At 42.5% G+C, this 13,424-nt stretch overlaps 1 protein-coding gene across 1 annotated transcript; it reads left to right on the forward strand.

Annotated features, from left to right (window-relative positions):
* The first annotated feature begins 1,353 nt into the window (after positions 1 to 1,353).
* On the forward strand, positions 1,354 to 3,921 carry LOC142662375 (nicotinamide N-methyltransferase-like). The gene is made up of 2 exons (XM_075840601.1): positions 1,354 to 1,511; positions 3,498 to 3,921. The coding sequence occupies exons 1-2, from the start codon at positions 1,354 to 1,356 to the stop codon at positions 3,919 to 3,921; spliced, it is 582 nt and encodes a 193-aa protein (XP_075696716.1).
* Positions 3,922 to 13,424: the final 9,503 nt, after the last annotated feature.

Here is a 13,424-nt window from a genome sequence, read left to right on the forward strand (position 1 = left end):
AGTTTTCGCTTATAAAACTGTGCCAAAAAACTTAGTGTGAACAGGGCTTTACAGTCCCCCGAGTCTTTCTACTTCTTTTCTATTCCTCGAACTAAATTATTACTTTGTGGGCCTGCTCTTAATCTACCGTATTTTTCAGACTATAAGACGCACCTGACCATAGGACGCACCCAGGTTTTAGACAACAGAAAATACACACTCTGAGAGCCATAACTTTTTTATTTATTTTTTTCCTCGTTTGAGCGGTGTGAGGGCTTTTTTTTTGCAGTTTTATTGGCATAATTTTTTGGTACATACGATTTTTTTGATAACTGTTTTTTACTAAGTACTAAGGTGACCACAGGATAGGGGCTACATGTGGGATCACTGGGGGTCCGACCTCTGGGACCCCCAGCGATAAGTAGAACAGGGGACCGAAAGTCACCCAGAGCGCTACATGAGAAGCTTGGACTATCGGGTTCTGTGTCCGGCTTATTTGTTCGGCAGCTCCATAGAAATCAATGGAGAGCCGCTCACGCATGCACAGAAGAATCCCATTCATCTCTATGAAGCTTCCGGACACAGAACGCGTAAGTCACATTTTCCCATGTAGCGCTCTTGGTGACTTTCGGTCCCCTGTTCTTCCTATCATTGGGGGATGGACCCCCAGCAATCACACATGTATCCACTATCCTGTGTTTTATGGCACAACCCCTTTAAACAGCCAGGAACAGAAAAATTGTTGTTCCTGGCCGTTAGAGCAGCGTATCAGCTGCAAAAGACATCTGACACCTGCAGTGTATCACCGGGCTCAGCGTGTGAGTCTGCTTCATACATCATCCTTTCCCGCTCCATGATGTGCCGGGTCACTTGACTGCGGACCATAAGATGTAGGGACTTTTTAAGCGAGATTTATTCTTGCTAAAAACTGTGTCTTATAGTCCGAAAAATACGGTACTTATGAGAAGTATAATATTGATAACACCAAATCTCTCCCTATAGAACATTTGAAAATTAGTTATTTTTTTCAGAATTTTGTGTATCAGAAACTAATGTTTACATAGTTTGCTAGAAGAGATATAGACATATGTCCTTGTTTATCCACATAATCTATGAAGATTTAATAAATTAGATATTTTAGTATTCTGAATGTTTTTCTGCAGGTCATATTCATGGAGACATCTTGATGGACCTCAGTATTAGTTCCATTATTCATCATCTATATTCAGCCTGTGAGTTTTTCGAAAATATCACAGTGCTGAAGGTCAATAACAGATGCATCATGGAGCTGAAGAGATGGGCGGACGAACGCATGGGAGCATTTTATTGGGGCCACACATCAACACTTCTTCAAGAGAAAGAAGAAAATAGCTGATGTATTTGCACAAATATCAAGAGAAAACTACTGTCATTGTGATTGTTGCTGTTGCTCCTGATACAACAAATATAAGAGAAGATGAGGCAAAAATCCAAGAAAAGGTTTACCCTGTTAACCCCTTGCCGGCATTTGATGTACACTTATGTCATAACCGGCAAGGGGAAGTATAGACCTGGCTCAGGGGCTGAGCCGCTCCATACTAAGCGGGTGTCGGCTGTATCTAACAGCCGACACTTCAGTGCAATGAGCTGAATCCTGCTCGCTTTACCTCTCAGATGCTGTGGCCAATAGCAACCATGACATCCAAGCCGTTAGAAAGAGGTGGGTGGGCGTCTCTGACGTTCCATCGCCCCCCCCCACCAGATGGTTGTCATGGCAGCCTGGGGGCCAAATAAAGGCTCCCAGGTCTTGAATATTCAAGCTTCTATTAAGTTCTGTTAAAATTATTATATACTGCTTAACATTAGTATTGCAGTAGATAAATTGCTGCTTTAAGTCCCCTAGGACTACTAATAAAAAGTAAAAACTGTTAAATAAAGGTTTTTTTTTTGTACAAAAAATATATTTAAAGTTAAAAATAAAAACCTTTTCCCATTTTCCCCCTAAAGCATTGAAAAAAATAAAAAATAAACATAATTGGTATTTCTGCGTTTGTAAAAGTCCAGACAATCACCATTTAACATTATTTAACCCGCACGGTGAACAGAAACGCTGTTTTTTGTTCACCTCATCTCCCACAAAACAAATGGAATAACTAGTGATTAAAAAGTCATATGTACCTCAATATAGTATGAATAAAAACTACAGCTCACCCCGCAAAAAAATAAGCTCTCACAGCGCTCAATTAGACGTAGAAATAAAAATGAAAACCTAAAAATAGAGTCAAAACCATGCTCATACTGATATAATATATAATTTTATAGGTACAAAATATAAAAAACACACACATTAAAATCAAAGATGATTACCACAGTGTGAAGCAGATAAGGCCAGACAGTTGTCAATAGTTGGATAATAAATAAACATATATGTGTTTTGGAAGTATCATAAGTAAGGCTTGGAGTAACCGCAACCATGAAAGCACATTCAGTGCTCTACATAGTGTATGAGATATATAAACTCAGGAGACATGTAATGTGTTCTAGATAATATGCAGAGTCCCAGGTCTGAGTAATCATTTGAAGGCAAAGATGCAGTCATCATCAGACCCAAACAAATAGTTACATAAATAGTATATGTGGATATATAGTATAATCTTACCCATAGATTTGTGCTGTCTGGCGTCACACCCAACGTACTTTTCGGCTGAGAGCCTTCGTCTGGGGGTGAAAAATATAAATGTCATAGCTCTCAGAATATGGCGACACACAACAAATGTTATTTTTAACTTATTAAATTTTGCTATTATAACTGTAGAAAAAGAAAAAAAACGTCATAAATTTGGCATTGTCATAATCATATTGACCTGCAGAATAAAGTTAATATATCCTTTTTATTGCATGGAGAATGCTGTAAAAATGAAACCAAAAATCATTGAAGGAATTGATGATTTTCAACAAATTTATCCCAGAAATATTTTTTTTGCAGTTCCCCAGAACATTTTTATCTTTACTTTTAACAAATTAAATACATCATGTCAAGAAAGTTTAACTTGACTTATTCAATGGCTTTGGTTGTGTGATATCACGCTGTAGCAAATTATCACAGTCAAGATAAACTTGGCTATATCTGTATGATACAATAAATGGTGGTATGAAAAACTAAAACTCGTCTAGAAAATATTAAGCCCTAATATGGCTGTATTAATTGAAAAATACAAAAAGTTATGGCTTTTAGAAGGAAGGGAAGAAAAAACAATAATGAGAATCCAAAAAATGGCTGCGGCCAAAGGGGCTAATACTTAAGTCAGATTTAAAAATTCTTCTTTCCATTTAACTTTTCTTATCCATAGGGGGCGGTATTATAAAAGTTAATGCTGAAAAGGCACAGTATAAGCCTGACACTTGGTGCATCATCTATTTTCAAGTCTTACCACAAGTATTGCAAATCAATAGTCCAGTGCTATGTCCTATGTACTGAGCCACCATGTTGATGTTGACTGTGGGACAATCACTTTTCTTATCTGTTATTTATTTTCCAGTGACCAGTTTGAGGACAAAGAAGGAAAACTGAGATCAGCCATTCAACATATTGTGACATGCGACCTGGACAAAGAGAATATGACAGACTCGCTGGTTTTACCACCAGCCGATTGTGTCATCAGTGCTTGGCTTCTGGATGCTGTCAGCAAAAATCAAGATGATTGCATCAGATATCTGAGGAAGTTCTCTAGGTTGCTGAAACCTGAAGGACACCTCATAATAATTGGGAGTTTAGGTACAACATATTTCACAGTTGGGACAGACAAGGTTCCTGTTTTCACATATGATGGGGATTTTGTCAGAAAAATTCTAGTTGGAGAAGGTTTTATCATTGATTACTGTAAGGTTAAGGAGAAAACGGCTGTGAGTGACCTCGTTGACCATAAGGCTGTCATGATTACTGCAGCTCACAAGGAGAAGTAGATTAAAACTTACAAGGTCTTCATGTCATTAGTTCTTATGCTAAGCTAAAAGAAAATACCTAATAATCAAAAATAAGCTTCCTTAGTGCAGTAAGGAATAGCATAAAAATAATAGTTCAGTGCTTTTTTATTCCCTGACTTGGACTGGTCCTTGATAATAGTATCCAGATTGCTCTGGTCATCTGGAACAACCTGAGAGCTTGTAGTCTCTGGATCATTTGCTTTCTTATTGCTGTTATGTTCCTGCTTTATATATAAATATATATAGTTCAATAAAGTGAAGCATATTGCATTAAACTGTGTCCTTTACTTGGGAGGGTAGGACGTTACTAATCTGCTCCATAATTCACAAGACCCTATGTGTATGTATAGGGGCGTAGCAAAATGCTTTATGGACCCCGGTGCAAAAGTCCTTGTTAGGCCCCCCCAAACCTCTTCTCATGGCCGATGGCCCGCAGCTCTCAGCTACATCGCTGGGTCTACTAAGTGACCCAACGATGCAGCACTAGCAGCCAGGGTCGTCACTAAGGACTTACGGACAATAGCTCCAATACATAAGTCCCCACCCCCCCGAATAAAATGTGAATGCGTATATGCATATGTGTACTGCGACTCCTATAGCTATGGATAGGATTAGATACAGTGGCTCAGCAGACAGTATTACACATGATAGTCTTATATATAGGTCCCAGCTCACTGACATTCCGGCTCCCGCACTGGACCCAGGAAAAGTAAGTATAATAATTGCTTTGGTTTTTTATGTATTACTAATTTTTTTATGTGCTTGTGTTTTTCACAGGATCGGATGTTGGACTACTTCTAATTCGAGGACTACTTCAACGGCGGCAATTGTTGTGTGTTTTTTTTTTTATTTCAATAAAATATTTTTTTAATGTCCTTGTATTTTTTTAAACTTTATTACTACCGCCTTAGTAATGGCCGCTGGCTGATTGTCAATGTCCATTACTAAGGCGAGGCTTAGTGTTAGCCGGTGCAGAGACTAACACTAAACCCCATTATTACCCCGGTACCCACGCCACCAGGGGTAACGGGAAGAGCCGGATGTGTTCCCTTACCCGACCACCTGTAGTGATTGTCGGGCACTGGGGTAGCCGCAAACTGGTATTATTAGGCAGGGAAAGGAGAAAAACAGTAGCCCTTTCCACCCTTGTAATATTAGCCTGCTACAGCATAGTTTTTTTTTAAATGACATGGGGTCCCCCCCAATTTTGGTAACTAGCCAGATACAACGTAACAGCAGCAGGCTAGCATTACCAGGATGGGAAAGGCCACAGTTTTTGTGCTTTCCCAGCCTAATAATACCAGCCTGCAGTCGCCCCAGTGCCCGACTATCACTACAGATGGTCGGATACCGGATCACACCCGGGGTTTTAGATACAGGATATTTAACAGTCAGGTAAGACGAGCTCTATGCTTTCACATACGATGAGGATTTTGTCAGGAAAGTTCTAGTTGGAGAAGGTTTTATCATTGATTACTGTAATGTCAAGGAGAGAACGGCTGTGAGTGACATTACTGACTCTAAATGAAGCTTCCTTAGTGCAGTATAGAAGAGTATACAAATAATTATTCCGTGATTTATTGGCCCCTTGCCTTGACTTAGATAATAATTCTGAGACCAAGCTTTATCATCTGGGATATCATGGGAGCCTAAAGTCTTGGGATTACTTGCTTTATAATTGTTGATCTTTTCAATTTTTGCTTAAAGAGAACCTATCTAGTTAAAAAATGTAGTTTACAAACCTTGACTTTTGAGTAAAAGCTTGAAAACAAAACAATATAATAATTCACATTTGCTTTATCTGTAATCTAATTTACTTAGCCTATTATAGACTGATTCAGATAGGAAAAAAATGGTTCAAAAGATATCTATTTTGTTTTGCTGCTTCTTAAACTTCATAAAGGAGTTGTGCATAGACTCTATTAGTGCAATAGAATATATGGAAAAAAGGGTAAGGAGCGGAAAGAAACCAGCCACAATTATATTTTCTTTTTTTATATAAAATTAGAAATATGTTTTTTAAGTTACCACCCATGAATAATCCAAAGCGGAGAAAGAAAAACTTATTTTGAAGCCACTGCAATCCTTCCGGAGTCCTTCATTATCAGGTTCCATATGAAACAATGCAAAGATATAGAAAAAACTTTGGAGAGCGGCTATACTAAAGTTCAATGCAGTACAATCAAATTAGCGTATAAATGGAGTGGTACTCACATATGTGAGGAGAGTCAAGCACCAAGCTTCCCTCCGATACACAATCGCCTAAAATATCAATCTCTAGTTCTCTTCCAATAATGCAGCAGGTAAAATCATCATCCAAGGTAAAAAGGTGGTTTTAATAACATTTAAATGTAAAAAATATATAAAATGGCCAAACTTTTCACGTGTTTTGAGGCATCCCCTTCACCAGGAATCATTCACTGTCATACTCTGACACATTTTAAATACCCGTGTTCCCCTTATTCACACTTCCCCTAACCTGAAGTTATGTAAACCTGAAACCTCTCTATACTTCTATTATAATTTAGCATCTGACCTCTATTTCTTCCTACAGGAAGTGACACATAACCTGAAAGAGCCATATCTACAACCACACCTCCTACAGGAAGTGATATGTAACCTGAAACAGCTCTATCTATGCTCCAACATCTCCCTTCTCACACCGGAAGTAACTCATAATCTTAAAGAGCCCTATCTACAATCACACATCTTCTTCCCCATTCACATCGCATCTACCACACCATCTCCATTCGCTCCACATTATTTTTACTTGAGGCCAGCACCCCAACCCACAAAGAAAACCTCTTGCTGAAGATAACTATTGCAAACTTCCAAACTCCTAAACTTCACTCATTCCCAATTTCTTGGCCCCAGCCACAACATCTGCACTCAGACTTGACTATGGGATAGGAAAGAGTAAAAGAGACACGGCGCCACATAGTGCAAATAAAATCGGGATAGAAGTGGAGCTACTAATATGATAAAAAGTGCTCACCTTAGGTTGTAGACCCTGGCAGGTGTCACAACGGGGAGAGATGTAAAAAAGCTGCCGCCGGGTCCGTAAAAGCACAACAAAATAGAGTTTGCTGTCAAGTATTAGTAATAAAAGGAGAGCAAAAAAACTGGACCAAAAAGGCGCTGCTATAAATGGCAAGGCTAGGCAATACATGTAATCCAATAATATTTAATGAAAGTAGACAGGCTACGCGTTTCAACGCCGAACCGGCGTCTCCATCAGGCAATCAGGTCTTCATCATTAAGATGGACTCCATCTGGACTAAAACGAAAAAACATCTGCTCCTTTCAACTTCTTATGGCGAACTACTATACCACCATTACAAGCTACAAACTTCCCCATCACCTTATTCAGCTTCTTCCTAGCCTTATTAATGCTAAGCACCGACCAGGCCTATCGTCACTTCTGTCTCGCCACAACATAGGACCAGACAATAATAAAACCCGGAAAAGAATCCAACAACCTCAATAAATCCAACTTTATGTCTCACATGAGATACCTAGAGACCTGGACACCAAAATCATTTCCCCCGCACATGGACCACCAGCATATTAGGCGCCCTATGAAGACTCGTGTAAAACTGTATCTCAGGAAGCAACCTACTCCACAAGAGCCCACGAGTCCCCAACCAACGAATCTTAGACTCAGCCCTATCAAACCACAGTTGACGACCGGCCGGACTTGCATCAGCTCGCACACCATCCCAAAATACAAAGGAGTCTCCTACAATAGTAAGCAAGTTTCAATATCTGAAATAAAATAGAAGATGAAAATAGCACAACACAAAGAAAAAGGAAATTAAAAACAATGAACATCCCCCTGAAGAAGATTTTTAACCTCATCCTCTAACAATTGAGGATGGAAATAATTTCTATAACGCACTAACTCTGACCGACCTATGCATTTCACCACATCTAAACCCAAAACCCATCTCACCACTTCTGTAGCAATACCAATTTTAAAAGACTGTGATCTAAACTTCTGAGCCGACAAATACAGAAAGTCTAGAAATTTGTTAAAAGCCTGACTAAACTAAAATTTCAATAAATAATTCCCATCAGCATGTACTAACAACGATACTTGTTCGACCAGCCATACGGCAAAATATTCCTGGAAACAATTTAGAGGACACATATCAGACCCCTGCAAAGCACTCAAACTAATAATAATACCCCGTTGATCAGACTTAAAATGCTCAGACAACCCACAGTTACCTACAAAGACATCCAAATAAAACAGGCCCCCAACCTTCGTCAGACTGTCCGCCACTAATTCTGACACCCTAAAAATGCAGAAAAAAGCTAAAGAATAAGCCAAACGGAATAACAAAGCTTCAAACCTGGATCTGCAGACATCCCACAGCTTAGCACTTAAACGCTGCAATAAGGGAAACAACAAAGTTCTTCTCAAATCGCGCAGCACCCTGCCTTTCCGGAAACCTTTCATTGCGTGCCGAACCAAAAAGGACTTTATAACATCACACTCATTGTGACTTTTAAACCAAAAAGCAAACCAAACCAAAAATCAAGAGCCGCCAGTCGGTGGCCCATGCCCGAAGGACATACACATTGCCCATACGCCTGGCCTATATAATATAATAAACAAACTTCCCTATCAAAAGCACATGCCCCAACACTAGCCACCAGCTCCTCCCATTAGCTCCAACAATGACGATATCCAGACCACGTTATAGTACTCACTGACCGTCGAACAAACTCCACAGCCGAGCTCACACCAATGTCCAAAGCCACTCTGGACAAGGGATCCCTCGCAAATCCGCCTGCGGAGGTAACTCTCGAAACCTGTCCCACTGTTGGCGAGAAAGAGAATCCGCTATAGAATTATTCACACCAGGGACATAAACTGCCAACAAATTAGAATTTAAAGAGGCTCTGACACCAGATTATAAGTGCCCTGTCTCCTACATAATCTTATCGGCGCTTTAATGTAGATAACAAGAGAGTATTTTTTACCTTTTTTGCCAATTGGGCGTTGTAAAGAGGAGTTTATGATGCTGACAATCAGCGTCATATACTTCTCTTCATTCATTTTTAGCAGTACTCGCAACACAGCATGATCTCGTGCGATCACGCTGTGCTGTCACATACACCCACATTAACTTTACCGAAGTGTCTTGAGAGTGAATACACATTGCCTCCAGGCATGATGCAATGTATATTCACACTCCTGACACTTCGGTAAAGTTTCTGTGGGATTTAATCACAGTACAGCGTGATCTCGCGAGATCACGCTGTGAATGGCAGCAATAAACAAACTATCGGAGGGGAATTAGCTGTTTGCACATTCACTGCCGGCACCACACCCAGATTGTCGCACTGAAACTTCACCCATTTATTCTCCAAGCGATTTCCCCAAATCTCCACAGCTACGATAATAGGAAAGAATTCCAAAAATGCCAAATTGGAAACAAGTCCTTCCTCCCCCCAGACATCAGGCCAACATCCTGCACACCACTGACCCTGAGAATACCCCCCAAAGCCAATAGCCCTAGAGGCATCAGTTAACTACTCCAACTCAATATTAGTCACAGGACTATTCCAAAACACTGACTTACCATTGTATTGATTTAAAAATTCCCTCCAAATTACCAACTCCTCCTGTGATGGAGCGATCAACTGAATAAAATGATGTGACTTTAGAACCCTAGCAGTAGCCATTGCCAATCGCCTGCAAAACACATTACCCATTGGGATAATTCTACAGGCAAAATAAGGCCTAACCAATAACGACTGGAGATTCCTCAGCAAAACACTGTCAATGGCAACTTTCAACTCCATCAATTTATCCTCAGGCAGCCGCCATTCCATGTGCTACGAATCAATCACAATGGCCATAAATTTGACGACCATAGCAGAGCCCTCAGTTTTGTCCGGGGCCAATTGAATGCCAAAGCTGTGAGCACAAACTCTTCTCATCCCGCCGACGCCCTTCTCTCCAGAGATGCCAGCAAATGCGGCCATCCTGTCCCGCAGTGACCACAGTGACCACTAGGGTGCATGCGTGAGCTCAGTCCAGCCTTAAAGAGCCAGAGCGCACACATGTGTGAGATTGATCTGATTGCTCCCAGATCACCCTGGACTATAAGAAGGGCGCTGCCCCTTCCTTCATTGCCTGAGCGTTGTTTGTACCTACCTATGTCTGTCTCTGCAAATGGTCCCTTGAGTGTTCTCCAGTTCCCTGTGTTCCCGTTCCTGCTACCTGTATCCTGTATCCGTGCTTCCGTGTTCCTGTGCTGTACAAAGTTGGAGTTGTGCTGTGTCACCTACTGTACACACTGTTTCACCACACCTGTTGTCTGCCTGCTGCCAGAGTTCCATCCGAGCCTAAACCATTGCTACTGTCTGTATTTACACGGTTACCTTTATCCGAACAATAGACATTGACTTTGTACCCTGCTTGGCCAGCTGCTATACCGCTACGGCGGCACGGCCCAGTGGGTCCACATACCCACAGATCGTGACAAATCCTTTTCATCGTGTGTAAAAGCACCGCAAACACCCTGGTGCCCGGAGGACCAACAAACAGGAAGTCATCCAAATAAGGCAGGACAGACGACACTTGCGACTCCTGCCGAACAATGCACGCCACAAATGTGCTGAATGTCTCGAAATAGACACATGTAATTGCTCAATCTATTGGAAGAAAGCAGTACTCAAACTGCTAACCCTGCCAGCAACACCCCAACAAATGAAAGCTGTCCGGGTGAACTGGTAGCAAGTGAAACACAGCCTCAACATCAGTTTTGGCCAATAACGTCCCCACGGCCATACTTACAGACCCACACTACCGCTGCATCAAACGACGTGTAAGTAATGTGCTAAGCCCAGGATCTATGCCATCATTCACCGATTTTCACACCGGATGCGATAAATGATGAATCAACCTGAATTTATTGGGCTTCTTTTAGGCACCAAACCTAACAGTGACAGCCGCATATCAGCCATAGGGACATCCTCAAATGGGCCAGCCATACGTCCTAGAGAAACCTCTTTCATAAGTTTCTCTGTGTCTATATCTGGTCGAATCCACGCCACCGTCAGATTACGTGATGCATGAAACGGGGGTTGGGAAGAACAAGGAATAACAAAACCAACCGTAAAACCACTAAGTAACAGGGCAGCTACCTTTCTATTTGGATACGCCCCGAGAAATGGCCACATCCTTTCCACTTTCACTGGCCTGCTCAGTCTCTCCCGACTTTCTCTTCCCCTGTTTCAGACATCTCGAGAGACTATGGACACCCCGTCAACCTAAACATTCTTGTTTATACAGACAGTCGGAGCCAAACTTGCACTGCCCCTTGTTAAACTGACAGAAACATCCCTTTCTTGCCGTAGCCAACTTTTCCGTTGCTGACCCGGAATCGGCAGCTGACCCACGAAAGGGCTGACCAGATTCATGAGCTGCGACTATTAGTCGCATCCACAAACGGATGTACTTATGATCCCATCTAATGGAAGGACTTACCGCTTTCCTTTGACAATACTGCTCATTGTATCTAAACCACTCATTACCACTGTAAACCCTGTACGCCTCACCTATAGAATTTTAATAGCTAAAGAAGGTGGAGCAGTTTTTTGGTGCTTTCTCCCCGACCACACTAGCAAGAATAGTGGACGCCTGAAGCCAATTCACAGCCGATACCGACGCCTCTCCTCTTCATGTTTCTTACTCTCATCCGATTTAACCCTGTTGGGATTAAACTTTCACAAAGGCAACAGAGAAAATGTCTCAACATATTTGGTCTTCCAAATTTTTTCGCTGACTTCTGGCTTCAAGTGTGCCCCCAGTGGCCTCTCAAAGCAAACCTATACCTCTCCATTTGCCGCATCTGCCAAGAGCACCCCATCCTGCGATTTACTTGCAGATGCCGGCCCATGACTCAAACATCCCTGTTGTTGACTGACCCACAGCTTCTAAGGCAATAGCAGAAGGGTTAGGGACTGCCAACCCCCCCCCCCCCCCAGGGCCCGGCTGCAAACTACCTAAACACCCACCGGGGAATTACCCAAACCAGTGCTGCTACATGCAAACAATTCTTGAAGCCCCTTCATAAAAAACTGCATCCCTTCCAAACCAAATGCTCCCCTCGACCCTGCAACAAAAGAGCTGGTGCACTCACCCAGCCGTCGTGTTGAAGGAGTCCCATCGGCCATACTATCCACTGATCTCGATGTCCCGACGTCCATATGAAGTGGTTTCACTACTGGCATCCTCAGGGTCCCATGACCTGTAGCAGAAGAAAAACAGGCACTGGGTCTGTTCACTCTAGTAGTCGGCCCTCACCACCCAAACAACACTGAGGGCAGGACTAACCATTTCCCTCAGGATGCGACATCTGCAAGATGGCTGCCTGGCCTTCCCTTCTGGTGAAGAGGTTGCGACCAGATGTCCAAAGAACCAGGTACATCTGGTCAGCGACGCACGCCCCACAGCTCCAGCCATTGAGGAAACATTGGTTCCTCCACATAAGCCTGCTCCCCAAGGAGGCAAAGCTGCTCTGATGATCTGCCCGATCTGGACACATCTGCAGGAGGATAGGCCATCTCCTCATAAACTCTCTGCCGCAGAGCGGGTGGGGAAGTAAATGGGGACAGCCCGCCAGCCACCAGAACTGGCCGTGATTCAGGATTCCTCCCGACGCTCTGGCCTGACATCCAGACTTGCTGGGCAGCTAAAGGGGGTGGGTGTCCCGGCTGGGGCTCCTGTGGCAACGCCGGGGCGTGGAATGTCATCCAAGCACAGCGTTGCCAGGGGGCCGAGAACACCTGCTCCTGAGCCCAGGGTCTAGTGCAAAGAATGAAGTAGAAGGGGCAGGCAATCCCCTTAGCTGCTCCTCAATCCAGGCCGAACCATGGATAAGCACAGTCACCCTGACCTATGCCATCAGTTCCTCCAGTGAAGCAGACATCACAGGTAAGAGAGTGAATCTTCTTCCTTGCAGCTCCTTGGATGAAAGGACTGTTATCCCCCATAGCCCCCTTTATATTACTAACCCCTTCCTAAACAAAACATTATCTCATGTTAACATTTTACGTTTATTAAAAGTCTACTGCTCCCTCAGTCATGGGGCTCACTTCATTACATCTGCAGTTACTCTGTGGGGCTTACTACACAAAGCATCAAGCCACGTTGGTTCTAATAAGATCGCACAGAGTGCCCAGCCATACTGCTCGTAACCAAACTATACAGAGCGGGTGTAGGACATCATAGAAGATCATGAGTATATAGCGCTGGTAATACACAAAATGCTACCTGACTGTATTGGAGGTTTGCAGTGAATAATGGCAGAACTGGTTACCATTTGATTTTTCTGCTTCTGTTGCAGTTTTACAAATTATTGCATCACCTATTTTTTTAAATGTGATTAAAGGAATTATTGCCATGTTTTATATCAATACTATGTCTATGTATAGTTCTTACTGATTCATGTTTTGAGCGCTGA

Source organism: Rhinoderma darwinii, chromosome 10, assembly GCF_050947455.1.
Source record: "Rhinoderma darwinii isolate aRhiDar2 chromosome 10, aRhiDar2.hap1, whole genome shotgun sequence".
Classification (NCBI taxonomy): domain Eukaryota; kingdom Metazoa; phylum Chordata; class Amphibia; order Anura; family Rhinodermatidae; genus Rhinoderma; species Rhinoderma darwinii.